The following is a 27,107-nucleotide window of genomic DNA, read 5'->3' as shown; positions in this document are numbered from 1 at the left end:
TTTAAAAATTATTAATTGTTCATTAATAACATCCCAATTGACAACATATCAAATCTTGCCGCATCATAATACAAATAATAAAACTAATTATACATTCCAAATTTTAAAAAAAATTAGGGGGACTTCTCATTTTCTGGCTGATCAGGAGGATTTTATTATTATTATTGTTCCTACTTTTTCCCTCTAGTTTTTTCCAAATATCATAACTCCGATCTTAACCCATTGTCTTATCATCACAATCACTGGTATGTGACTTTCCATGGTGTTTAACTGCTTTTTCTTTGCTAATCAGCACCCAGGGAGATGGGGGCAGGGGGTTGGGGCTGGAGGAAAGGAAGGCAACACTTTGCCCCTATCACTTTGCCCCTAATTTGAATCAAACCCGCTCACCTGCCTGTGTGGCTGTCATTTGTCTCAGCAGTAGCACTGCTGTTGGCATAAGGACAGCCTGCCTGGCACTAATCTGTCAAGCAACAGGGAAGGCAGAGTTATTCATTGGGGGGAGGTGCGGGTACAGACAGACCCACCACCATCTGTGAGGTAGGGGGTCCACACTGCCCTTGCCCTGGGCAAAGGGCCTTAACACCTTTCAGACATTTGGATGGCACATATTGACCTGAATGTGTGAATTGAGATAAGTGTAGTAGTAGTAGTACAGTGGTACCTCTGGATGCGAATGGGATCCATTCCGGAGCCCCGTTCACATCCTGAGTGGAACATAACATGCGTCTGCGCGCCGTGTTTCGCTGCTTCCGCACATGCACGTGACATCATTTTGAGCATCTACGCATGCACAAGCGGCAAAACCCGGAAGTATCACATTCCATTACTTCCGGGTCGCTGCAGAGTGTAACCTGAAAACGCTCAACCTGAAGTATATTTAACCTGAGGTATGACTGTAGTAAGGGACACGGGTGGCGCTGTGGGTTAAAGCCTCAGCGCCTAGGGCTTGCCGATCGAAAGGTCGGTGGTTCGAATCCCCGTGGCGGGGTGCGCTCCCGTCGTTCGGTCCCAGCGCCTGCCAACCTAGCAGTTCGAAAACACCCCCAGGTGCAAGTAGATAAATAGGGAGCGCTTACTGGCGGGAAGGTAAACGGCGTTTCCGTGTGCTGCGCTGGCTCACCAGATGCAGCTTTGTCACGCTAGCCACGTGACCCGGAAGTGTCTCCGGACAGCGCTGGCCCCTGGCCTCTTAAGTGAGATGGGCGCACAACCCCAGAGTCTGTCAAGACTGGCCCGTACGGGCAGGGGTGCCTTTACCTTTACCTTTTATGACTGTAGTAGGGACGCGGGTGGCGCTGTGGTCTAAACCACAGAGCCTAGGACTTGCCAATCAGAAGGTCGGGGGTTCGAATCCCCGCAATGGGGTGAGCTCCCGTTGCTCGCTCCCTGCTCCTGCCAACCTAGCAGTTCGAAAACACCTCAAAGTGCAAGTAGATAAATAGGTACCGCTCTGGCGTGAAGGTAAATGGTGTTTCCATGCGCTGCTCTGGTTAGCCAGAAACATTTTAGTCATGCTGGCCACATGACCCGGAAGCTGTACGCTGGCCTCCTCGGCCAATAAAGCGAGATGAGCACCGCAACCCCAGAGTCGGCCACGACTGGACCTAACGGTCAGGGGTCCTTTATGACTGTAGTAATATATTTTTTATACCCTGCCCATCTGACTGGGTTTCCCCAGCCACTCTGGGCAGCTCCCAACAGAATATTAAAAACACGATAAAACATCAAACATTAAAAGCTTCCCTAAACAGGCCTGCCTTGTATTGATGCTTATTGTATTGTCCATATAAGCTGACAGGTTTCTTCTGATTTTCTTCATGCTTCCCACCCCACTTTCCTTTCTCTGGTTTCCTTTTTCTTTTTTAAAATTTCCTAAATCCATTTTAAATAAAAATCATTTAAAAAAAAATCTGATGAGGAATGCTGGGGAAGAAAGCATCTAACACCCTCTCCATTTTCCTGATTGAAATCCTTTCCCGTTGCCCTTTGCTTTGCTGGGGGGGGGGGGCGTGAAGACAGGTACGACTGGCATTTCACCACCACCAGTAAGGTCAAAAAGCAGCTGTGGATGAGGAGTGGATTTAGATCAAGGAATCAGGCCCAGAAGGCAAAGTATTCTGTGTGCCTCTGCACCAGTGCGAGTTATAGAGGGTCCTCCTATGGCTTGCTTTAAAATAAAAATAAAAAGCCACTGGGAGAGCCAGTCACAAACAATGCAAAAAATGGTCTACAATCCCAACAAAGATCTTTTCCTGACCTGAAAGCATTTCTAGCCTTCCAGGTCAGAAGAAGGCAATGAGCTGCCCAAGGGGTAGAGCTCTTCAGACCTAGCAAGATAATATTGCCTCTTCTTCCTCTACTGCAATCTTGAGTATCTCATCATTCAAGGGAGGGTGCAGACCAGGAAACTCCTGGGTTTAAGCTCTAATTGATCCTGGCAAACCTAAGTTTGCACTGTCGTTGAGTTATTCTTGCTGGGCCATAGCTCCATCTTGCTTTGGGATGGAGAGAAAAAATTGATTCAGTTTGCATTTTAATGTGAAACTACCTGATCTGTTCTTGCTGAAACAATATGCAAACTGAGACGGGGACATCCTTTTTAAATTTGTGCATCTCTGAATTTTGCAATGCAGTACTCAAATAACAATAGACACAGATGCATGCGCCTATATTAGAACTGTGGCGATATGGAAATTTGGTGAACTGAACTTAAAATTTGAGAAATGAGAAACCGAGAGAAGCCAAAATTGACCGAGATGCTCATCTAAACTTCTGACATTGGGATTAAATCAATGCCTAGTTCAGCTTGACTGCTGTGCAAAATTCACACTGGCAGCCTCCTAAGAGTCAGGTCTCACTTTTTCCTAAAAATGTCTCCCAATAAGGTGCCTACAACAGACAGTCACCCAGCCATATTCCATGCTATGCTCCACCACAATTGACACACTGGTGGAGGAGAATTGCATGGCCCCTACCGTGAAATATTGAATTTTGAGAGCTAGAAAGAGATGATAGCCTTGCACTCATAGTGTGCCACCTCAGGAAAGGCCTCTGTGGAATGAGTAACAACACCTGGCCACTTGTGGTGTGTGCTGTAAACTAACCTTTGGGGAAGGGCTGGAGTTGCATACCCAGAAGATGGCAGCCCAGTCCTGTGAAATTCTCGGGCTGAGTTTCTTCCTTTTAAAATATGACGAATGTGGTTTGCTGCTCCCCAGATTTGACTCCTTGCACAGACATGATGACGAAGCGAGGCACATGGTACATTCTAGGGCCAGGGCCTCACCTACGGATAGATTATTATTTGGGGGGGCATGAGAGTTTTTAAAAGTATTCAGTACAGAAGCTAGAAAATAGCAGAAGATGGTCACCTTTGTAATGTTAGAAGAGTTATGCACGAGCAAAGTTTCTTGGGCTGGTTTTGGATTCCACTTGCATGTCCCATGTGACCTTTCTAAGGTTTCTCCCACAAATGACAAAAACATTGTCCATCTTTGTAATCTGAATGGAAAGCTGAGGCAACCCCAGTTCCCACAAACAGTTTAGGAGTTTGGCAGCTGGGCAGGCTTGCTGCTGGTCCTTGGCTTCATTTAGGAAGATGATTTTTATGCTGCCCTTTATCAAATGATCTCAGGGACGTTGTGTGAACCAGCACTTTGATGTGGCTAAGTAATGTATAAAGTTGGTGGTGCACATCCATATGAATGGCACTTCTGTGAGACCTTGGCTCAGTGGCAAGTCGCACCCTCACTTCACCTCACCCCATCCCCACACTTCCAATACAGGTGGGAGCCATCACTTATGAACTGGATTATGAGAGGCAATATAAATCAAAACTTTATTCAAAAATGGGATATGTTTAAGAAATATTTAATGTAATACAATAGCGGTGTGGCGTCTATGACAGCGTTTGAATGATTTCTGTATATATGATAGATAAAACTAAAGCAAAAGGTTTCATAAGTAGTAATAAATTTTAAGATTACATAATTAGTATAAAGTAACAGCCATGTACGCAATTGGAAAACAGAAAAGTTAAACACATTGGGGGTGGCGGGAAGTCTTATGTGCATACAAAATAACTTATGGTGAATTGTATTGTATAGAACTGTCTTTGATTTGTATTCTTCTTCTTTTTTCATAATACCATATATAACAATGTAATGTTGTCAAGCAAACTTAATAAAATATTTTTTTTAAAAAAAATGAATTGGACTCTAGATTGGCTAGAGTATGCATTTTCTTCCATTTTCTATCCTGTCCAAGATTTGCAAAGAACATTTTCCAATGGACTGCTGCTGTTGCAGCTGCCCAGGGAATGCTGACCCGCTGAGGGCCTGAGGGCTTTGCCCTGCCTCTCTCCATCTGGCTTAGGGTGAGGCCTGACAGGCTGGAGCAGCTCCTGGTGGACAGGCCACAGGGCCACTGCTGAACCTCCTGGTCGGCCTCTACACCAAGTGCAGTTGCCACTCGCTGCTCCAGAGGGACAGGCTGGTCTTGGACTTCCTCAAGTGGGAATAGACCTCCAGATTATTGAAATATTGTGGATAAGTTCCTCCTCAACAGTGCTGAGGCAGGCTACCCAGAGTCAGCATCCACCTTACCACTGGTGTAATGGTTCTAGGGGTTGCTCGTGCATAAGTTGTCACCACTCCTGGCTAGGTTACCTGGTTGAACCCTTTCTGTCTGGACAGCCACCCATCCGTGGCTGTCTCAATCGCTGGCAGAATCCGTCAGTGGGCGTTTCTTGAACTTCTTCCAGCAAAGAAGTTCTTTGACGCCAAGTCTCCTCCTACTCTCCCTGCGTGGAAGTCTTCTGCGCAGGGAGAGTGTGGGCAGCGGAGGACCCGTGCTCTCCCCGCTGGTCTCTGGCGAGGAGTCCTGGAGCCCCCTCGCTGATTCCCCCATCTGCCCCCCTTCTCCACTGGTGTTGCGCTGATTTCCTTCCCCAGCAGATGGGCTGCCTCTCTCCCTACTGGGACCCTCTCCGGCATCCCTCTGGAGCCTTCCCTCCACCTCTGGCTCCGATGGCAGTTCTATGACAACTGGTGATAGGCCTGAGAGCCCCACCATCTCCACCATGGCCTGCTACTTGAGGACCCCAGCCAGTGTAGCACTGGCTGAGCTGGCTTAAGAATAGGCATTATGTGCATGTGTGTATTTCAATGAACTGAACAGAGCGAAAGGTTATGAGTCATGGGGGTGTAGAGATTGTGCGCACGAACTTAGTGCTTATCTTATCTTTTAATTGCTATTTTGTTAATATTTTTAATATTGTTTTATAGATTCTAAATGCTGCGTTGATTTGTTAATCGCATGACTTGCCATAATTGTGAGGTTTAACCTATTTTTTAGTTGCTGTTTAGTTAAGTTTTTTTATTGATAATTTGTTGATTATTTTACATGATGTATGCTGTATTCGCGATGTGCTATTATGTTTTATTACGTTATGGTAATGAAAAGTGGCGTCAAAATACAATAAATCAAAATCAAATAAATCGAATGGAAACACTTCCTTTAAAATCCCATAGCCCAGAGGTGTGCGTTTCTGTTCGTTGTCTGGGTCTTTCCTTACATGTGCTCCAAGGCTGAAATTCCATTGGCAGCAATTGTGATATCCAGGTATGCCCAGGCTTGCACAGAATGGGTGCACGCGAGGCCGATGGCTTTGCATGAGTGCCTGCAAACATCCTTCCTTTGCAGGAATTGCAGGCGCCTTTACTGACCGTGGATCCCGAGGCCAGTGACCGACAGCCTGGTTCCCATGCCATCCAACAGTTGTATGAAATGCCGGCTGCTGACCAACTGAGCGTGATGCCCAACAGGAGACACATGGGCCCTGTGCCTGCCAGGAACCCCAAAAGTAGGCTGGCCGGCCGACTGGCTGATGGGGAGGCGGGGAAGAACCTCCTTCCTTCCCTCCCTGGGCAAGGCTCTCCTGAGCTCACATCCAATCCATGTTTCTAGTCGCTAATGAAAGTGCTGCGAGCTCTCCTAAGCCACCTCTATTATGTGTTCACTGGTCTATGTTATTCCAGTGTGTAGACACTGGGCTTCCTCTTGTTTGCTTTCCAAGTCCCTTTGCTTAGGCTGGGTCTGACTCGGGAGTTTCCTTATCAGCCCTGTGCAGGCAGCTCCTGTGCGGCTTATCTCCGAACTGCAGAACATCCCCCGTCCAAAGAGGGCAGGAAATCTCTCTCATGCAGGGGAGGGGAGAGGGAGGGAGTGGGGAGGGGGCTTGGCCCAGGCTCCTTCATCAAAGCAGCTCCTTCCAGTGGCCAAATAGCGCCTGTCAATAAAGAGAGGTGGCCGCAGGGGGAATTTGTAAGGAACGAGGTGGCAGGAAAAGCGGGAGCCTAATTGATTTGAAGTTCCCAACCCAGCAGCAAATAACAATAATAATTATACGCACGCTCTGGCGGAGGGAAGCTGAGGAGGAGAGAGGAAGCGGCCGCGAATCATGGCCCCCGAGCATGGTAGCCTGCAGCAGCCATGTGGCCGGCTTCGGGGGTAGAGTGCCTGGACAACACGGGCCGCTCACCTTCTTCCAAGGCTCTAGAATCAGAGCCTGGTACCTCCTGTTTCGTCTTTGAGGAGACCCCTGTGGCACGGCTTCTACATGCCCCCGCACCTTGCCACCCAGGCCTCTTTACAGCCAGCAATCAGGTGACACCCCATTTCACCTCGGGATCCTCCGGCCATCGGACGGGGTTTCGCGGCCTTTCTGCCGGCCCTTCTGCCACAGGGGATTAAAAATGACCGCCTTGGTTGACCTTTGGAAGAGGAAAGATGGCTTTGGCCCGGTGACATCTGGCAGGTGAGGAAAGGGGCTTTTGGGGAGTGGCGGGAAAAGGATGGTTGGCGTCTCCCTTGGAAAGAAAAGGCAGAAGGGACTGAGTTTCAATGATTTTATTTTAGCAAAGATGGTTGTTAAGGTCTTTTGATTCATAGTTTGCCCAGAAAGGATCGGTGGTTCCTTCTCTTGCAATTTGTTGTTGTTGTTAAACAAAAACCCATTCTTACTCTTGTGGTACACAGCACCGTATTTTTTTCTCTTAGACTGAATAGCTTGTATGTTTTTATGGTAATTTTTTTACTGTATCATCAGTCCAGAATTAGGACATCTAGTAGCACAATTAATCTTAAGACTATTCTCCCTCCAATTGCCCTTTTTGTGTGGGGAACTTTTTGTTCCTGATGAATTCATCATCTCTCCTCTCCCCCCCTTACTGCCTGACTGCTGATCCCACTGCTAAAATCTAATTTAAGAAAAGAAATGGCATCTGTAAGGCCCAGAAAACGTAACTGCAGAATGGAATTTTCACAGCAATCCGAAAATACGTTTACAAGCCAAATAGATTTTGCATTGAAATCCAAATCCAGTTCTGTATAGTAACTGGAGTGGCATCCGTCGAGCAGCACTGATGTGTCACAGGGTCCTCCTTCATTTTTCTATATGGCAATTACAGTTAAATAATCACCACTAATCAATAGGTTTGAAACTTCCACCTGCACTCCCGTTTGAATTTCAAAGATTCCTGTGATCTCTGTGCTTATCTTGGAAATTACCGCTGTTGTTATTTAAGCTGCTGTGATATCATTCGTTTGCTCGGCAATCACATCTTTTATCTGCCTCATCACCCACATGGTTTCCTACCGGAGTGCAATTTGTAACAAAACTGAGCGATTATGACTTCTTGCTTCACGTTTCAAAGACCAAGTTCAATGCTGTGGCTCATTCGTGTTTTCTACCAGATTGACACAGCGCTTTTTTATCTACAATTCCCTGCTCCTCCTCATACAGAAGATGAACTCATGTGCTGTACAGTCATCTCTGTAAACATGTAAAATAGTCATCTATGTAAAAAGAAAAGAAAAGTGTGTGATATATTGTTAATGACATGCAGAGATTTTTTTTTCATTTTTTATTTTTCTTGATATGATACAACATTGTAATGGCCTCAGCATTTTAAAAATAAGAGATGCAAAATAGAGAGAGTGACATTTTCTCCTCTGGATTAACAGTTGTTGCAGTAAGGGCCTCTTCAGACATTACACACTTCCTCAACGGCAAACACTTCCATGTAGGAAAATTGTGCGTGTGTGTGGAAATTGTGTTTAGAGTGTTGTGTGTGACAATTGCACACATGCCTGTCTCACGGTGAGCACACGTGCAGGAGGTCTTGGCTCCCAATGCATGTATTTCCCACTGCATGTGAAATGGTCCCATACTGAACTGCCACATGCATGACAAATATTTTGTGCTTTCCACACCCACCCACCCCAAATGCTGTTAAATGCATTGATCCTGGAAACGATGCAAAGAGTCAGCGAGCTTTATCTTTACAAGCATTCCTCTCTCTTCAGGAAAAATATAATTTACTTATAAATATATATACAATATAAGTATATATAATCTCCCCTTCATTACATCAGTAGTCCTAGGGCAGTTTCTAACCTCTGTTAAAAATACATTTAAATATAACTACCAACCAAAAGCAAAACCCTGCTGCAGCAGTCGAGAGCAATAGCAATATTTATTATGTATATATACATTCATTATTAAAAAATTATACACATCCACATAATATCATGTACAAAAACAACATATAGTATCTATCTTTTAATTACGGTACTTGTGACAAACATTGGGGCCACAGTCCCTTGTAGGGTTTTGTACCCTTTAAAGACACCAATTTAAATTGGCTTTAAGTCCTCCTAACTCTGTGCTGTTTAGTGGCCACGGTGTATTTAGTTATAAGATGTATGACTATGCCAATGCATGTGATAAGAAAACCGAAGGCAGGAAGTTAGCGTGGTAATATAACATTTTTAGGATAAAGCAATAATCCAGAATCCCGTTAACCTTAAATATTTGGATTTAACTTAGTTTCTGTTTCATTGAAAGTCAATGTAACTAATTTGGGGCAAACGAAGAAACAATTGATTAAAGTAAGTCATGGATTGGCTGTATTAGGTTTAACCAGTACAGTATACAGTATACTTATTTAAAGTGGATTTTTTTCCTTCAGTGGGGGGAGGGAATAAAAAGCTGAATAAATCCCCTGAACTTGTGGGTGTTCAATGAGCTCTGCTTCTCAATTTTAGACACCGTATGCTTTGTTGTCCTTCTTTCTTGTCCTGTCCTCCAGTTTTAGGGGGAAATATTGAAGGCAAAATGAAAACATGTGACAGTCTTCGTCCCCGACTTGTAAATCACAGAACTGTGGTTTGTTTTTCGGTTTTTTAAGCAGCCTGTGTTTTAAAAGTCTGGTGCGTACGAGTTGAAAGTAGCTCGTAATTTTTGTCTGTGTGCACGCATAAGAATGGCTTTGAAAAGGCCTCAGATGTTGCTGATTGGGACGCCAAACCCTCCTGATGACATTTGCAAAACCATTTCCTCTATTTCTCAAACATTTTTATCGCCTGACACTCAAACAAAGGACTGTGGCAGCCACTCAGAATAAGCATTGTTGCCATTTTATCTCCCTTAGCTCAGTTACCTGCGTTGCAAAATATCATCGCATCCCATCTCAGTCATGATTCTTAATCCAACATTTTGTATGGGGAGTCCAAGTGAGCCAGGCATCTGAGGGGAGCCAGGCCTTGTGGACAGATATGTTTTTAAAGCCCTGAATATGATGGCATTTTCCTGAGCAGGAATTCACTTTGTAATCAGAGCAGTTTCATAATCTATTCAGAAAAAGGACAACAATAATAAAAAAAGAAACCTGTTCCCAAGTCAATTACTATTATCAATCAAAGCATTTGCAAATTTCCTTATTCACAGTTGAGCACCACTCAGCTCATATTTGCATGTTTAAATTTGGACTCGGCTCTCTGCAGATTTTGACCACTGTGCATTGTTTCTAGCCAAAAGGGTGACATGAGGGAGATTCTGTGAGGCAGGAAAATGTAACAGAAAGTCAGGTAGTCATCTGGGCCCTTAGAGAAGAATTCCTCCTCTCAGCGCACTGGGCAAATTCTGACTACGCATTTGCAGTTGGTCTTCACAACCAGGGAGTCAAAGCGTTACAAAATGGGCTTACTTCTTGTGCAGGTACACCAGCATATTTCAACTCTCTGTTTTGGTTCCGATCTATCTGTAGATTGGAGATCCCTTCCAATCACACAATTCTACGATTCTACAACTTCCACAACTCTTATCTGGCATATTTGCCATTAGCAGCTAGAATGAGCATTTCAGCAGCATTTCGTTGCTTCCTGTTCTTGCTGGTAGGCGGAGCTTGAGAGAACCTCTCTTCCTCTTTCATAACAGAAGACAGAGGGTCAGCAGAGCCGGCCCTGTCATTCGCCAAAGTGAATTGGATGCTACAGGCAGCACATGTTTGGGGTCAGAGGAGCAAAGGCAAAGACTTTGAGGGCAAAGTTTTGTGAGTTGTCAAATGCCCTGCCCTTTCCTGCTACCCTGCTGCCATGAGACCTCCGGGTACAGGGCGCTATATCAATTCAATAAAAATAAATTTTAAAAAATTGCTTGTAGGTCAGGTGGAAGATTCCCACAGGCATCTGGTTGGCCACTGTGAGAACAGGATGCTGGACTAGATGGGCCATTGGCCTGATCCTGCAGGCTCCTCTTATGTTCTTAAGATCAGAAGGTTGGCGGTTTGAATCCCCATGACGGGGTGAGGTCCTGTTGCTTGGTCCCTGCTCCTGCCAACCTAGCAGTTCGAAAGCATGTCAAAGTGCAAGTAGATAAATAGGTACCGCTCTGGTTGGAAGGTAAACAGCGTTTCCGTGCGCTGCTCTGGTTCGCCAGAAGTGGCTTAGTCATGCTGGCCACATGACCCAAAAAAGCTGTCTGCGGACAAATGCTGGCCTTCGAGAGACACTGTTTCGTTCTTCCCCTCAGCTCCAAAATAACCTTGACCCTGCTGGTGACGTTGATGGGCAGAGGGTTCAGAACTGATGGAAGGATAGTCCTTTTTCACGCACAATGTGTATCAGACTTATGGAACCGCAAGATATGGCGATACCACTCATTTGAACACAGCTAGGCAGAAATGTGGGTTACCCTCTCTGCCATTATTAGCAGCCACTGAAAACATCACATTCAGCGACAGGGAGAGTAGACCTCTGGCTACAGAAGAGCAGGCTAATGGGTGCCTTGTTTTCGCTTCCACGTCTCACTGGTAAGTTTCCAGAGATACCAGGTCTTATCTGCCCAGGGTCTCTGGTGTGTTCTCCTTTTTATTCTGTGTTGAGCTTCATTGATAAGCCAGTCCAGGCAGGGCTGTGGCATTTGTGGGCTTGCTGTGGCCAAGCACCCCTCATCTCTTAGAGCGGTAATTCAAGGCTGTCGTTCAAACCATGCAGACCTTTCCGATTTGAAATGGGAGCTGCATCTCTGGGGGAAAGCAGTTCCCGGAAGACAAGCCCCAGCAGAGACTAGCCACGTGCCCCCTTTCCGCAGTGAACGGCAGGCTCTGCCTCACATTTCACGTGTGCCTCATAGGGCAGCCGACGGGTGCAAGCAAGTGGTTTTGCTACCCCCATGCATAGCCTGAACTGGGGAGAATCTCCTTGTGCTGGAGAGCAAGATAAATGTAGGAGGCAGGCAGGAGGATTATCAGTGCTAAGACAACTTCTCTGGACCCTCCCTTTTCTAACGGTTTCCTGGACTGAGCCTTTATTTTTTTTGCATGCTCTCTCGAGGGTTGGAGGAGAGAGGTAGTTTCTTACCAACATCCAGAGACACCCCCTCCCCTATTGATGACTGAATTGCTTATTCTGAACCAGCTACTGTGTTTTTCTGTTTAGGGGTTCGGTTCCTGATTCTGCGTGCTTCCAGGGGGGCGTTTGTTGCCGACAGGTGCTCATCACACATGCAATTCATTTGCAGCATCCACACAGCATCCTTGGCATTGAAATATCAGCTCATATTCCCCCGCTCCATCTCAATTTAACCTGATTTTTACCCTTTCAAGGAAAAATCCTAGGGGTGTGTCTGTGTGTGTGTAAACACATTGATATCAACCTAGTTGCAATAGCTGAGTGACCTGTTCACAATACTATTATCCCTTCAGGAATAATTTTCATGGAAAATGTTTGACCAATTGTATTTTATTTTTGGAATTTTTAAAAATAATATCTAGGAAAATAGGGAATAGCCTTCAGGCTGACTTTCGATTTCAGTGAGCAGGAGGGCAGGGGGAAGCCTCTCTGATCCAGTTCTGAGTTTAGGTCCAAGTTCAGTTCTTCTCCTTCTTAACAATCACAAGGGCTATGGACAAATATACTTTAAAAATAAATAATTAAGGTCAAGATTTTCAGGAATTAAAGTAGACTAGGAGTGTTCCCGTACTTGCATTATTCTCCCAAGACAGTTCCCTCAACCTCTGCAGCTATTGCACAAGAATGGGAATTCCATGAATGGTCTGGAGGCAGAGGAAAACTGCAAATAGTGAGTCATCTATTTCAACCCCCTGCAGTGACGTACCATGGGGGGAGGCTACTGGGGTGATTGCCCCGGGTGCAAAAATCTTTCAGGGCACATCTCTGAAGTTGCTGCACCAACCAGAGGTGTGCTCCATCCCTCCCTCCCTCCCACCCACCCACATCACCTGAGCAGCACACTGAGCAGGAGCTGTGAGAGGACGGGCCCTTGCATTCCCCCAGCCACACGGCGAGACTCGTGGCCATGGCAGTGGTGGTGCCCTGGCCAAAGGAGGTGCACACACATGTCCCGCTGCTACACTGCAACTCTGTTTGGCAGCAGCGGCAGAGCTGCCTGGAGGTGCTGGTTTGTGGGCACAATACTTGCCTTAGGAGGTGCAATATTTTCCTTGCCCTGGGTGCTGGCATCCCACGCTACGTCACTGACCCCTTCAGTGCAGGAACTGCAGCTAAAAAATGGCCAGCCAAACGTGGTCAAATGTCTTTCTTGGGGAACTGGAGGGAATCCCTAAGTGCACATTACAAGAATGAGAGGCAGAGGGAATGGGAGCAGGGATGAGTTACGTTCTTTCAGTAGACAGGCTCTCATTCCCAGGCAGACTTGCACCCTTGCCTCCCCCCCAATAAATTAACCAGCAGGGTTTCTGACAAACTTGTGAGAGCCTTGGAATTCTGATTTATTACTAAGCGGAGGGAAAACACAACACTCTGCACCCCCATTCAGCAAGCAAGCAGGTGAGCAATATGAAAAAAAATATGTTCGTAATTCATGTCACCATTTTTGTAGCTTTATCTTTTTCACTGGCCTGTTGAACTGATCCAGGCCAGCCAGCCATTGCCTGACTGAGGTTCAGGGGCCTTAAATCAGGCACAGGCAGACTCGGCCCTACAGATGTTTTGGGACTACAACTCCCATCATCCCTAGCTAACAGGACCAGTGGTCAGGGATGATGGGCGTTGTAGTCCCAAAATATCTGGAGGGCCGAGTTTGCCCATGCCTGCCTTAAATATATAAATGCATTGGGGAGAAAACTGTTTTCCAGAAACCCAGACCTGCTCCCCCTGTTTCTTGGCTGAGCATGGAAGCACAGGAATAGCCCCCTCCCCCAATACAGAACATTAAAGAAACTCACACCAGGCTGTGGCGAACCTCCCACCCACTGCCTGTGGCTCACAGCATGACCGCATTTACGATTATCTGCTGAGAACGTCTACCTCAATCGAACCACACCATCTCTCCGTGACAGCTGGGGATTCCCCACACATCAGATTTTCGTAGACACCTGTGATAAAAGCCCTAAGAGAACCACAGCCATAGTGAACAGCAAGATCCAGCAGCTTTTGCTGCCCCCCCCCCCCAGATCACAGGCCCTCCAAGTGTCCCTATTTTCCAGGGACGTCCCTAATTTAGAGAAGCCATCCTGGTTTCCAATTTGATCCTGAAATGTCTTGCTTTTCCTTAAAGGTAATGGGATCCCTGACCATTAGGTCCAGTCGTGTCCGACTCTGGGGTTGTGGCACTCATCTCGCTTTATTGGCCCAGGGAGCCGGCGTAAAGCTTCCGGGTCATGTGGCCAGCATGACGAAGCCGCTTCTGGAGAAACCAGAGCAGCACACGGAAACACCGTTTACCTTCCTGCCGGAGTGGTACCTATTTATCTACTTGCACTTTGACGTGCTTTCGAACTGCTAGTTTGGCAGGAGCAGGGATCGAGCAACAGGAACTCACCCCGTCGCAGGGATTCAAACCGCAGACCTTCTGATCAGCAAGTCCTAGGCTCTGTTGTTTAACCCTCAGCGCCACAGCGCTTTTGCTTAGGATGTCCCTATTTTCATTGGATAAATGTTGGAGGGTATATATGTTGGAAGCAGCTCAAAGTGGCTGGGGCAACTCAGTAAGATGTGTGGGGTATAGATAGTAACATGTTCACTATGGAATGGGACATCCCTATTTTCATCAGAGAAATGCTGGAGTGGATGAGATCACAGGACTGCTCATCTGAGCAGTGGCTGCAATGTTACCCAAATGTGATTGTACCATAGATTCCTATACAGTCGTACCTTGGATCCCGAATACCTTGGTACTCAGACGTTTTGGCTCCCGAACGCCACAAAGTGAGTGTTCTGGTTTGCGAACTTTCTTTGCAACGAATGTCCGATGGAGCTTCCACGTCTTCCAACTGGCTGCTGGAGCTTCCTGCAGCCAATCAGAAGCCGCGGTTTGGTTTCCGAATGTTTAGGAAGTCAAACGGACTTCTGAAACAGATTCTGTTTGACTTCCAAGTACGACTGTAATGAATGGCATTATGAGAAAGGCAGTTTCATTTTCAATTGGTTTCCTAAAGTCCCCTAGCGTTGATTTTGCCTTTTTTGCAGCTGACCTCAAGGTCTTGTTCCTGGTCCGTCACTGCCAGTTCTGACCCCATGAGTGCATATGCGAAATTAAGATTTTATTCTTTTGTGCGGACACACGTCTACAATGAATTGCATTTGCCATTTTAACCACCCATTTGGAGAGGTCCTTTTGGAGCTCTTCACAATCTCTTTTGGGACAATTGGGTATTATCAGGAAAATTGGCTACCTCACTGATCGCTCCTAACTCATTTATGGACAAGTTTAAAACCAGAAGTTTCAATACAGATTATTGAGGGACTCCACTTTCTACCTGTCTCTACTGGGAAAACACATGTTTTCCTGCTTCCTGTTTCTTAACCAGTTACTGATCCACAAGAGTCCCTTTCCTCTTACTCTGTTATTGCTAAGCTTGCTCAGAAAACTTTGGTAAGGTACTTTATTTTTTAAAAAATCAAAAATCAAAATATCAACCGAATCCCCTCTATCTATATGCTTGCAGCTCTTCTTCAGGCACTGCAAGTTTGTATTGGATAGCATGCAGATATACACTGCTGTGAGGTGATAAATTGAATGATTCCTATTATTAGATCTTGTAATAGTAATGACTGAGTAGACATATGGCAGGATCCAGTCTCTATGTTTGAGTCTGTTGTGTGGCCTGCAAGTGGTAGTGAGGCAGACGTTTTAGATCAGGTTTAGTTCCCAAACTGTGTTCCATGAACTCAGGGGCGGACTTTGGAAATCTTTGATAATATAGCACCCTGTGTGAGGCAAACATTTGGTGCCCCCAAATGGAACTTCTCCATTATGGATCTTCTCCATTTTGTGCCCCCACAGCTCAGTGCCCTTTGTGGGGGAATCTCCTGCATGGAATCTCCTAAATCCGGCACTGCATGGATTAGCAATGCCCTGTGAGTGTCATTTGGGTGGTTCATGGCATTTTCGTGGATTGATGGTTGAAGATGCAAGATGTAAGGGCCCCCCGATGGTTAAGTCCAGTCAAAGGCGACTATGGGGTGTGGTGTTCATCTTGCTTCAGGCTGAGGGAGCCGGTGTTTGTCCACAGATAGTTTTCCGGGTCATGTGGCCAGAGCCGTAGCTTGCGCCCCTGACAGAACTCTCCAGATTGTGCCCCCTAGCTCTTCTTTCTGCCTCTCCTCCCAACCCCCCCATTCAATCCACCCTCGATTTACAGTAAAACCTTTTCTTATGAGGAAATAATCAATATTTTTATTTATAGACATATTAATGGACATTTTTTTAACAGTATTGCGTGCACCTCCTTGCCTGCACCCCGGCGGGGGACCACTTCACCACCCCCTAGCTATGGCCCTGCATGTGGCCAGCATGACTAAACCACTTCTGGCACAATGGGACACCGTGACAAGTGCCAGAGCGTACAGAAACACCATTTACCTTCCCGCCCCGTGGTACCTATTTATCTACTTGCATTGGTGTGCTTTTGAACTGCTAGGTTGGCAGGAGCTGGGATAGAGCAATGGGCGCTCACCCCGGCGCACGAATTTGAACCGCCAACCTTATGATCAGCAAGCCCAAGAGGCTCAGTGGTTTAGACCACAGTGCTACCCACATCCCTATGTGAGATGGCAAATCCATCGCGTAAATAGAACATTCATTGAGTTTTAACTGTGTTTTTATTGCTGCTTTTATTTATTGCATTTTAGTGTACAGTGGTACCTGGGGTTACAGACTCTGCTGATCCAGAAATAGTACCCCGGGTTAAGAACTTTGCTTCAGGATGAGAACAGAAATCGCGCAGTGGCAGCAGGAGGCCCCATTAACTAAAGTTAAGAACAGTTTCAGGTTAAGAACAGACCTCCAGAACGAATTAAGTTCTTAACCCAAGGTAACACTGTATTACAGTTTTAATTTAAATGGCAAGGCATTAAATGCAATGGGTGGAATTTGACATCCCACTATGACGAATCTTCCGCTGCAAAAGTGTTTCAGCTGGCCGGGACGAATGATCCTCCCTCTCCTCCCTTGTGCGCTGTGCAGGGGAAAGTGCAAAAATCATGAAGCATCTAGTGCACTGCTCTAGTACAATTGCCACAATAAGCAGAACCAGCATTAAGTGGTCTGCCAAGGCCCTGTCGCGTATTCTACGCGAAGCTTTCAGCAGAGACGCTAAGAGTTCCAGGGTTTTCTAGTGCAGTCTTTTTTTAATGTGAGCTATTTACACAGGCATATACAAAAGAAACAGTCCATACAGAGTATTTACAAACGAATACCCTCCTCCACCACAGCTCTACAGCACAACCACCATACAGGACAACCACCACACCAACCACACCCACTGTTACACAGGCTCTCCTTTTAAAGCAGGTGATACTAATTACACTCCTGCTGAGTCACTCTGACCCAGCAGAGTATTGCATCATCCTGAAGCCTGCAGGCTTATCCAGTATCCTGCAAATCCCAACACTCCTCCTTAAGTCAAAGGCTTCAGACCTAATAATTCTCTTAAGTCTCGAAATTTAGGAGCATCCAAACATTTTGTATACAAATCTGCCACATTACATTTTGTGTTACAGTGCTGTACCTTTAACACATTTCTTTCCAAAGCATTTTTCACATTTCCGTATCTTATAGCTATATGTTTGCTCTTGCTTTTAAAGTTCTGTTGGTTAGCAAGCTGTTGTGCAGCCATGTTGTCACTTAGCACAGTGATTGGCATTTCAGAAGGTATTCCAAGCTCTTTTGTTAGGCAAGCAAACCATTCTATTTGTGATACACATTCACTTATGGCTGAGTACTCTGCTTCACAAGTACTTGTGGCAACAAATGTTTGTTTCTGGGATTTCCACTGAACCAGGGCATTTCCAATATATATGGCATAGCCAGTGGTAGACTTTCCATTTTCTCTGTCCCCCCAGCTGGCATCAGCGTATGCATACACTTGCTGATCATATCCTGTATCCAGCACCAGTTTGTAATCTTTTGTGCCTTTCAGATACCTTAGGATTCTTTTAAGTGCTAGCCAATCTCTCTGAGCCGGGTCTGCACTTCTTTGGCTTAACATGTGCACTGCCAATGTTATGTCAGGTCTTGTCCAACAACTTAAATATAACAGAGAACCCAACAGAGAATGAAACGCTGTTGCATTCTCACATTTTTGCCCTTCTGGTTCATTTTTGTACTGGGTAGTTATGGGAGTATCAACCTCATTTGCCCTCTCCATTCCATATGTCTTTAGTAACTTTTCAATTTTTTCCTTCTGACTCAGAGAGTAGACGCCCTCTTCATTTCTCTGAACCTCTACTCCTAAGTAATTCTGAATCTCTCCCAAATACTTCAGTTTGTATTTGTTACCTAGGCTGTTTATAAACCAAGACACTTGCTTTTGTGCAGTTGTTATCAGACAGATATCGTCAACATACAAAAGTAAATAACAAACACTTCCTTGCACCACTGCTGAATATAAACAGGAATCAGCCAGGCTTTGTTTGAATCCCATCTTTTTCAAAGTTGTGTCTATGCATTCATGCCATAGACGTGCACTTTGGTGCAACCCGTATAGTGCCCTTTGCAGCTTTAACACCATGCTGTCTTTTTCCAGCTCATAACCTGGTATTTGCTGTAAATACACCTCGGCGTCTATAGGAGCATTTAAATATGCTGAGGCAACATCAAAATGATTAACTTTTAACCCTCTCAGACTTGCCATTGCTAAAACTGATTTTACTGTTTCAGCCTTTGCTGTTGGGGCAAACACTTCATCATAATGTATCATTTTCCTTTGTGTAAAGCCCCTTGCCACCAACCTGGCTTTCCTCTGACAACTACCATCAGCCAGCTTTTTCACTTTAAAAACCCACTTACAGCTTATGGGCTTTTTACCTTCAGGCAATTTTGTAGGGACAAACACATTGTTGTTTAGCAGAAAGTTATACTCTGCCTGCATTGCCTTTAACCACGCCTCTTTCTCTAGAGTAGGTAACTCTTGCACTTCTTCAAAGTTTTCTGGCTCAGTTACACAAACCTGGTTTATGGTGGCTGGGAACCCATAACGGTCTGGAGGTTGGCCTTTATTACTTCTTGCAGACCTCCTTGGTTCATTAATCTCACCCCCTGGGCTACCTTCAGGACTGCTTTTGGGGTGGATTGACTCTGTAGATCTACCTCCTCCTGTCCCTGTTGCACTTTCTTCTCTCCCCTGCTCCATACTAGCAGCTGGAGAAAAATGCTCAACCTTTACCTCCTCCCTATCATTTTCTCTGGGAGAGCTGCCAATTCTCAGCTTTGTTTCAACTGCCTTATCAGGTATGCTCGGCAGTAAAACTTTTTCTGGCAGCAGGTTTGCATGTATCTTGGGCCAATTTCTTTGCTCATTAAAGCTGGCTGATCGACTATAACTCAAAAGATTTTTATCATCTTCAAACCTGTAGGCTTTCGTACCACTTTCATACCCAAGAAATAGCAACTGCTGTGCCCTTTTCCCACCTTTTCTTCGGTTCTTTACAGGTATGTCAACCCACGCCTTTGTCCCAAAGATTCTCAAATGTTGCAAACTGGGACTTTTGTTATAGAGAATTTTATAGGGTATGTCATCTAGTACCCTTGACCACAAGCGATTCCCAATATAGTTTGCGGTCTTAATACTCTCAGCCCAGTACTTAATTGGGAGATTTGCATCTGCTAGCAATGCTTTCATTTGTGTCTGCAAGACACCTCCCCTACGTTCTGCTACTCCGTTCTCCTGAGGCGTCGCCACATTGGTAAGCCTATGTTTGATCCCTTGGGAACGCAACCAGTTTCTTAGGGAGCTTGCCATAAACTCTCCTCCCCTGTCTGACTGAATAGAGCACACCTTTTCGCCAAGTTGCCGTTCTACCCTTCTTACCCAGAACTTCAAAGTTTGGGCAACGTCAGACTTTTGCTTCAATGGATAGACCCAGCCAAATCTAGAATAGTCATCCACTAGGATCAAGCAGTACTTGTTATGGGAGACACTTGGTGGAAAAGGACCAGTTACATCAGCATGAATCAACTCCAGTGGTTTTTTGGTTTCTCTCTGGCTTGCTCTTGCTACTGGGCAAGCCCTGCTTTTAACCTCCTTGCAGATATTACAGTCTAAGTAATTATCACAACTTTTTATGTTTTTCATCCCCCCACACAACTCCAATGTTTTGTTTAGCACCTTATAGCTAGCATGAGCCAGACGCCTGTGCAGGAGATGAATACACATATCATGGGTTGGGACATTTTGTACATTAGCAACCTTAGACTCACACTGCAGTGCATACATATTAGCTCTAAGGTTAGCATTTGCCAATACTGCCCCATTTTGCTTTATCTGGCACTGATCTCCCACAAAGTTTACTTCAAAGCCTGCTTTTGCCAAGTCAGGAATGCTTAGGAGATTGTTTTGCAAACTAGGCACACACAACACATTCCTGAATGTGTGTCCCAGTTGTGGGAACACAACCTCCCCCTCACAAACCACATTAGCTTTCTGGCCCGTAGCAAGACTTACATGTTTTTTGTTTGAAGCCCTAGCATCAGTTAGCAGTCCTTTTCTTTTACAAAAGGTTTGAGAAGCTCCACTGTCCAGAACCCACAGCTCTTCATTTTCTTGACCATCTGCAGACACCCAAGCGGTAGACTCTCTCTGCTGCCTCTTGTGCTTCTGCTGTTTTTGTTGTTTTCTCGGGCAGTCCCGCAGCAGATGTCCACTGGAGTTGCAGCAAAAACACCTTTTTACTTTGTTGACCACCGGCTGGTCTGCAGCAGCTCCTCCTGGCTGTTTCTCCGGCTCCCGACACCTCTGCTCTTCCCGGCTGTTGTTCCCTCTGGGATGCTCCAACAGCTGGGCTGAGGTCATCTTTCGCTCTGCACGCCTGTCCTCCTCTGCATACAACCGTCCGGTAACGTATTCCAGAGTCAGCTTATCAGTCTCTACAGACTCGAGGGAGTTGACCAGCATATCATAGCTGTCATCAAGGGAACTCAGGACTATAAAGACTTTGTCCTCTTCCCCCACAGGCCTCCCTCTTAAGGCTAGCTCCTGGAAACAGCCTGTTAGGAATTTTAGGTGGTTTACCAGGGAGTCCCCCGGTTTCTTCCGACACCGGTACAGTCTCCTGGTCAGTGTTATCAGTGAGCCAGCTGTCTCTCGCACATGGACAGCCTTGAGCGCATTCCACGCCTCACTTGCCGTCACCTTATCAGCTACGTAGACTAGCTGGCTGTCGTCCACTCCAAGGATGATCGTAGCCAAAGCTTTCTCATCCTTTTCTAGCTGGGCCTCTGCTAGTGCCAGCTTTTCGTCGTCGTCCTCATCTTCCTCAGGGGGCTGCGGTGGAGTTTCCACCACCTTCCACAGTCCCTCACGCTTGAGGAAGTGTTGCATGCGGACCGACCAGATGCTGTAGTTAGTGGCCGTCAGCTTCTCCAGCAACACGCCAGTTCTGGACTGCTCCATCCCTGCAGCTCACCTCCAGCACCCACGGCTAGATAACTGCCACCTGTACTCTTGCACAGCGGAAGCGTGCTGGGCCCATAACCCTGTCGCGTATTCTACGCGAAGCTTTCAGCAGAGACGCTAAGAGTTCCAGGGTTTTCTAGTGCAGTCTTTTTTTAATGTGAGCTATTTACACAGGCATATACAAAAGAAACAGTCCATACAGAGTATTTACAAACGAATACCCTCCTCCACCACAGCTCTACAGCACAACCACCATACAGGACAACCACCACACCAACCACACCCACTGTTACACAGGCTCTCCTTTTAAAGCAGGTGATACTAATTACACTCCTGCTGAGTCACTCTGACCCAGCAGAGTATTGCATCATCCTGAAGCCTGCAGGCTTATCCAGTATCCTGCAAATCCCAACAGGCCCTCAGTTATTTTCAAATGGTCTGTATGGAAAAAACCAGTGGGTTTAGATTAATGGTTTATTTGTAAGGACAGACAAGGTTACCACCCAAGGCCTGTGTGGCAGAAGCATCATTGCCCAAGATGAGCTGAAGTTCATTGATGAAACATCAGAGTGGTTTTAGCTGGTAACTCTAGGTGGGAAAGTAGTGTTCTGTCACTTTCTTACTTGGATCTATTCTGTAGTAAATTATTTTGCTTTTTCAGCCTTCCCCACCCACCCACCCACCAATTCGTTGGGTAGTTTAAGAAAAGTCTGATGTCAATCCCTGTCACAGCTCACCACAGGTTTTTGCTTCTCCTGTCTAGAACCTGGAATATGTATACAGTGGTACCTCAGGTTAAGTACTTAATTCGTTCCGGAGGTCCGTTCTTAACCTGAAACTGTTCTTAACCTGAAGCACCACTTTAGCTAATGGGGCCTCCTGCTGCTGCCGTGCCACCGGAGCACGATTTCTGTTCTCATTCTGAAGCAAAGTTCTTAACCTGAAGCACTATTTCTGGGTTAGCGGAGTCTGTAACCTGAAGCATATGTAACCTGAAGTGTATGTAACCTGAGGTACCACTGTACTTGAAACTTATATCATATACAGTCGTACCTCGGCTTAGGAACTTAATCCATTCTGGAAGTCTGTTCTTAAACCGAAACTGTTCTTAAACTGAGCCACGCTTTCCCTAATGAGGCCTCCCGCTGCCAGTGCCCTTCCACCATTCAGCTTCCATTATTGAACTGAGGTAGAGTTTGCAAACCGGGGCACTACTTCCAGTTTTGTGGAGTTCGTAAACCGAATAGTTCGTAAACAGAGCTGTTCTTTAACCGTTGGTGATTCTGGTAATGCTGTACCAAATCAGAATACCGTTGCAATCTGGTGACTTGCCAAGCTGAAATTTTACAGCTATCCCTTTTCACTGTGTGACAAGGCGAGTGAGAAAGGTCCAATTTTGTTGTAGCTGAGACAAGTCACCCAGGTCCCTTGCCCTCTAATCAGGATTAACAAAGTTCTCTTCTTCCCTTTACAAAAGTGGACTCGTAAAGATTATGGGACGTCTTGAAGAAGAGTGGTTATAGCTTCTCATTTGGGGAGTGGGAACTGTTTTGGTTGAAACTTGAGAACGCATTATGCTCCCTCCATCTGAAACACATTTCTAGAAGTAAATGTTAATGCTCCATTAGTGCCTAAAACCCAAATATTAAACACTTAAAACTAAAAGTCTGAAAACGAGGAGAATCTGCTAACAGCATTTACATAAATACATTTCTCCTCCTGCTAACAAACTAGTCTTTGCCAAAAGAACTGGCATCCCTCATGATGGCGTTTGTGGCTAAATTTCTGAAAACCAGGCAACTAGGATTGCAAATAATCTGGTTTGCCTCATCTCCAAAATTCAATTGGGTTTGTTAAGCGGCTTAGTTGAGGGGACCCATCACCGGCTTCTGCGATGCCCACATTTCATGACTTGTGGGAATAGCTGGTTGGTTGGTGTGATTGGATGCAGTCTTCCTCACTCTCTTTCTCTTCTCCCCACAGATGAGAAGCGAAGAAAAAATGATGGAGAAGCTGGAGACCCCTCAGCCGCCGGTTGCCCCAGAACAGCAAAACCCGCAGCCACCAGTCTCCCCAATTGATATCCCCTCCCCAGCTACTGGGGGGGATGAGGTTGAGGCCACCCCATCGCCCACAAGCCCCGCCTCTTCCTCCCCTCCAGCCAAGGGGAGCCCTTCTCCTCCTGAGCCTCCCCCGGCCCCATTACCTCACAACGTCCCGGTCATCAGCCTGAGCTACAGCAGCAAGCCCCCCGCCCACGTCGAGGTCCCCACCACTCAGCTCACTGCCCTGCACCCCATTCCCGGCCTCTTACAGCTCTCAGCTCTTCCGGCTGGGCCTCCTCCGCCCCCTATGGCGAATCTAGCCGGAGTGAGGAGCCCCCTTTTGGCCCCACAATACCAGCCTCAGTACCAGCCCTTTCTCAACAGGTAAGTCCTGAGTGGAAATAATCAGGTATGTTGGGTGGGGAGGGTGGGCAGAAAACCCGGCAATGGAAATAAGCCAGCAATCGGAATGGGGCATAGCTGTCAACTTTCAGATTTGAAAGTAAGGGATCAGCAGCCTCACCTGTCCTGGGGATATCTAACAATCTACGGGATATCTAACAATCCGGGATAGCAGCGGGAAGCAGCGGGAAATGCCGCTGGAATAAGGGAATTTCCCACAAAAAAAGGGAAGGTTGACAGCTATGGAATGGGGTTGAAGTTTGATTCTGTTCACATTAAAAGGCGAAACTACTTGATTTGCGCTTTCTGGAAGCGCACAGAAACGTAGCTGTCCTTCAGAATTTGTTACTGCTCTTAAATTTTGCAATGCAAAATTCTCTAGCACATGTCATTTTGTAAGAATAACGTATGAAAATGCATTATATTGGGCGAAATTGCCAGGAAATGGTACATGTTACAAGAAATTCACACCAAAGTGCTGACAAATTTTCGAGAGAAATTATTATTACCATCTTGTCCCAAGCCGTACCTTTATAATTTGGGGGGGGGGGGAGAAAAAGACAATACCCGAATATAAGCCGCTCCCTTAAAATTCCGCAGGCACTCACATCCGTAAATGGCAAATGTAGAAGAAAACCCTATGGGTACTAGAGGGGACCCGCAAGTGGTTTAAACACCTGTTTGTTGCACCATACGTGCAAATAAAAAAATCAATACTGCACTGTCAAATACGGGGAAAGCGATGAATGACATTAGAATTAATTGCACAACAGTCTCAAGCATCGCAAATTGGCAATAAAATATTTTTTGTTCCGTTTTACCGTATGCCTGTTTCAGCAGTGATATCGTAAAAGCCAATTTTTGTAAAGTTACGAATTTATCTTTTCACGGTTGGAATTTGGAAAAAAGTGACAGTATGGTATTAATATTATTATTATTAGGGTTTGTAAAATTGCAAGCTGATGTGGAAAGGTAGAGAACTGAAGACTGCAAAAATTATAAACGGACAGAAACCAAAATTGGCATATTTGCCCTTCCCTAATCAGTCCCAGCCTAGACCAGGGGTTGCCAAGCTTTTTGGACCAATGGGTATATTTCAATTTTTTAGAGAGTACCAGAGGCACTGAGTTGTGCCAACATTGGGGGCGGTGGCATCGTGCATGTGTGATATCGCAAGTGGCACCAGCACGCTGGGCTCCTCAAAGCGTCCAGTGGACATGTGTACCATTGTACCAGAAGTGAATTGTTAATCTGCCTGATATTTATCTCATGCACAGCAGGAGACATGCCTAAGCCTCTGAGCATTTGCCTTTTGGGCCCTCTTATTTGCAGAAAATAACATCTAGGGGCTACCTAAGCTCAGGCAAAGCCACTGCAAGAAAGTTGCATCCTGGTTGTTAGGGAAAAAGGAAGGGTGATCTAAAAAAATTGCCAATGACCAGTGAGTAAGACATACAGTCGTACCTTGGAAGTCGACGGAATCCATTCTGGAAGTCCGTTCAACTTCCTAAACATTTGGAAACCAAAGCATGGCTCCTGCAGCCAAGCCCTGTCGGACGTTCAGGTTCCAAAGAACATTTGCAAACCGGAACACTCACTTTGCGGCATTTGGGAGCCAAAACGTTCGACTCCCAAGGCGTTTCGGATCCAAGGTACGACTGTATGTTTAAAACAAGGCTGCCTGTGGAAGAACCATCCTGACCTCTTCTCTTCTCCCTTTAGCATCTACATTGGCAGCTCTGGGACTTTTGGCCTCTTCCCCAACAACCGCCTCAAGCGGAGGCCGAGCCATTATGAACAGGACATCACGGAGGGTGAGTGGCTGTGGGGTAAACCTTCCATGCAGGATGGATGAGAGAGCGTAGGAAGAAACGCCCATTTTACAGGATTGGGGACTGAGGCTGTAGTGTCTTTCTCAGGAAGGCTGGCATGCTCAGCGGAAGAGGGATGTGCCCCCAAGTTGATGCATTTTACCCACCCACTTACCCTTCTCTGCTTATTTGCCCAGGTCATCAGCCCCAGAAGGTGGCACGTCGGGTCTTCACCAACAGCAGGGAGCGCTGGCGGCAGCAGAACGTCAACGGCGCCTTTGCTGAGCTGCGGAAGCTCATCCCTACCCACCCGCCCGACAAGAAGTTGAGCAAGAACGAAATCCTTCGCCTGGCCATGCGATATATCAACTTCCTGGTCAAGTTGCTGAGCGACCAGGCCAGGTCAGCTGGCGGGGAGCCTCCTGAATCAGAAGCGCCTATCAATGGCACCCCGAGGACTCCCTCGCCACAAACAGCACCCATAAAAATGGAGCAAGGGACCGTGGAGCCAGTGACTGTACTGGGGGCAGGAGAGCCGCGGTGATGAAGAGCTCTCTGCCCAAATGTGTGCGGCCGTTGCGTCTCTCCCTCCACACACTCAAACAGTGCCACACAGCCACATGTGTAGACTGAAGCAGCATTGAAGCACCTGGACCGAATCTCCCTTCTGGGCACTGGATGGAGGACTTGTGATGTGGAGGCTGCTATGACCTTCTAAGGATGAATGCTTAGATTTCAGGGTCCATGAAACAGTCCCCTTTGAGCAGGACATCCCGCCATGCCCACCTGGTGGCATAAAAAGCAGGGACTTCTTTCCAAGGAGGAACTAGGAGCAGGGCTTTTTATGTTCATGTATCCAGCTTGGCTTGTTTCCAGAATGACCCATGAGAAGGTGTGGGGTGGGGAAGCAGCAGGGAGCCTGGTTTGTATGAGACATAACTCTCTTGCCCCCATCTCCAGTGAAGCGGGGCCCCTGGGTGGGCGAGGGGGACGTTCTTCTGTGTTTTACCTCTGCTCAATGTGACCACTTCCAAATCCTCAAGCCCAAGCATCTATTTTGTGCAGGGTCTTTAAATCGAAATATGAGCCCGGACAAAGGAACGGGAATAAAATCAGGGTGAAGGGGTTGCTCTTGGCGTTGGAACGGGGGGGGGGGGGGAGTGGCAGCCTTCAGCTCATAGGCTCCGCCTTTCTGTTGGGAAGACCCTTCATCACAGGGCACAGGCTCAACTCCCTCTGTAAATGCCAACAAGAGATGGAGGGAAAGTGGCAAGGGGGAAGGTATTGAGTAAATAAATGGGCAGAAGAGAATGGGTTAGACAGTCCCTCTCTCCCCACCAATCGTCTGCTCATGGCTGCAGCCCCTTGTGGCTTTTCATTAAAAAAAGCAAAAAAGCTGGAAGACTATTACATGCATCTGATATGTCACGTCTGATTTGACCCTTACTAGCTCATGTTGGGTAGAATTCAACAAAATTTAACTTGGAGTAAAACTTCACTGACTGCCACCCTCTGGATTGTGGGCAGGGGTTTAACGCATTGGAATGGGGAGGGGAAATCCTTCAGAAAGAAAACAAGGAAAAGGCTGGGCTAGCACTCTGCTCCCCGACATCCTTATAGGGATC

General features: G+C 46.3%; 1 protein-coding gene across 2 annotated transcripts; it reads left to right on the top strand.

Moving 5' to 3' along the window:
- Positions 1 to 6,272: 6,272 nt before the first annotated feature.
- Positions 6,273 to 26,889, top strand: LYL1 (LYL1 basic helix-loop-helix family member). 2 transcript variants are annotated; one of them, XM_081894740.1, is made up of 5 exons: positions 6,273 to 6,820; positions 10,283 to 10,622; positions 23,208 to 23,653; positions 25,394 to 25,485; positions 25,680 to 26,889. In XM_081894740.1, the coding sequence occupies exons 3-5, from the start codon at positions 23,208 to 23,210 to the stop codon at positions 26,024 to 26,026; spliced, it is 885 nt and encodes a 294-aa protein (XP_081750866.1). In that variant the 5' UTR covers positions 6,273 to 6,820; positions 10,283 to 10,622; the 3' UTR covers positions 26,027 to 26,889. The 2 variants fall into 2 exon arrangements, with proteins under 2 accessions (XP_081750866.1, XP_081750865.1); XM_081894739.1 differs by lacking the exon at positions 10,283 to 10,622.
- The last annotated feature ends 218 nt before the right edge of the window (positions 26,890 to 27,107 follow it).

This window comes from Podarcis melisellensis (genome assembly GCF_964234715.1).
Source record: "Podarcis melisellensis genome assembly, chromosome: 17".
In the NCBI taxonomy this organism is placed as follows: Eukaryota; Metazoa; Chordata; class Lepidosauria; order Squamata; family Lacertidae; genus Podarcis; species Podarcis melisellensis.
Note: the sequence above shows the minus strand (reverse complement) of the source record. Positions and strands in the feature narration are given on the sequence as shown.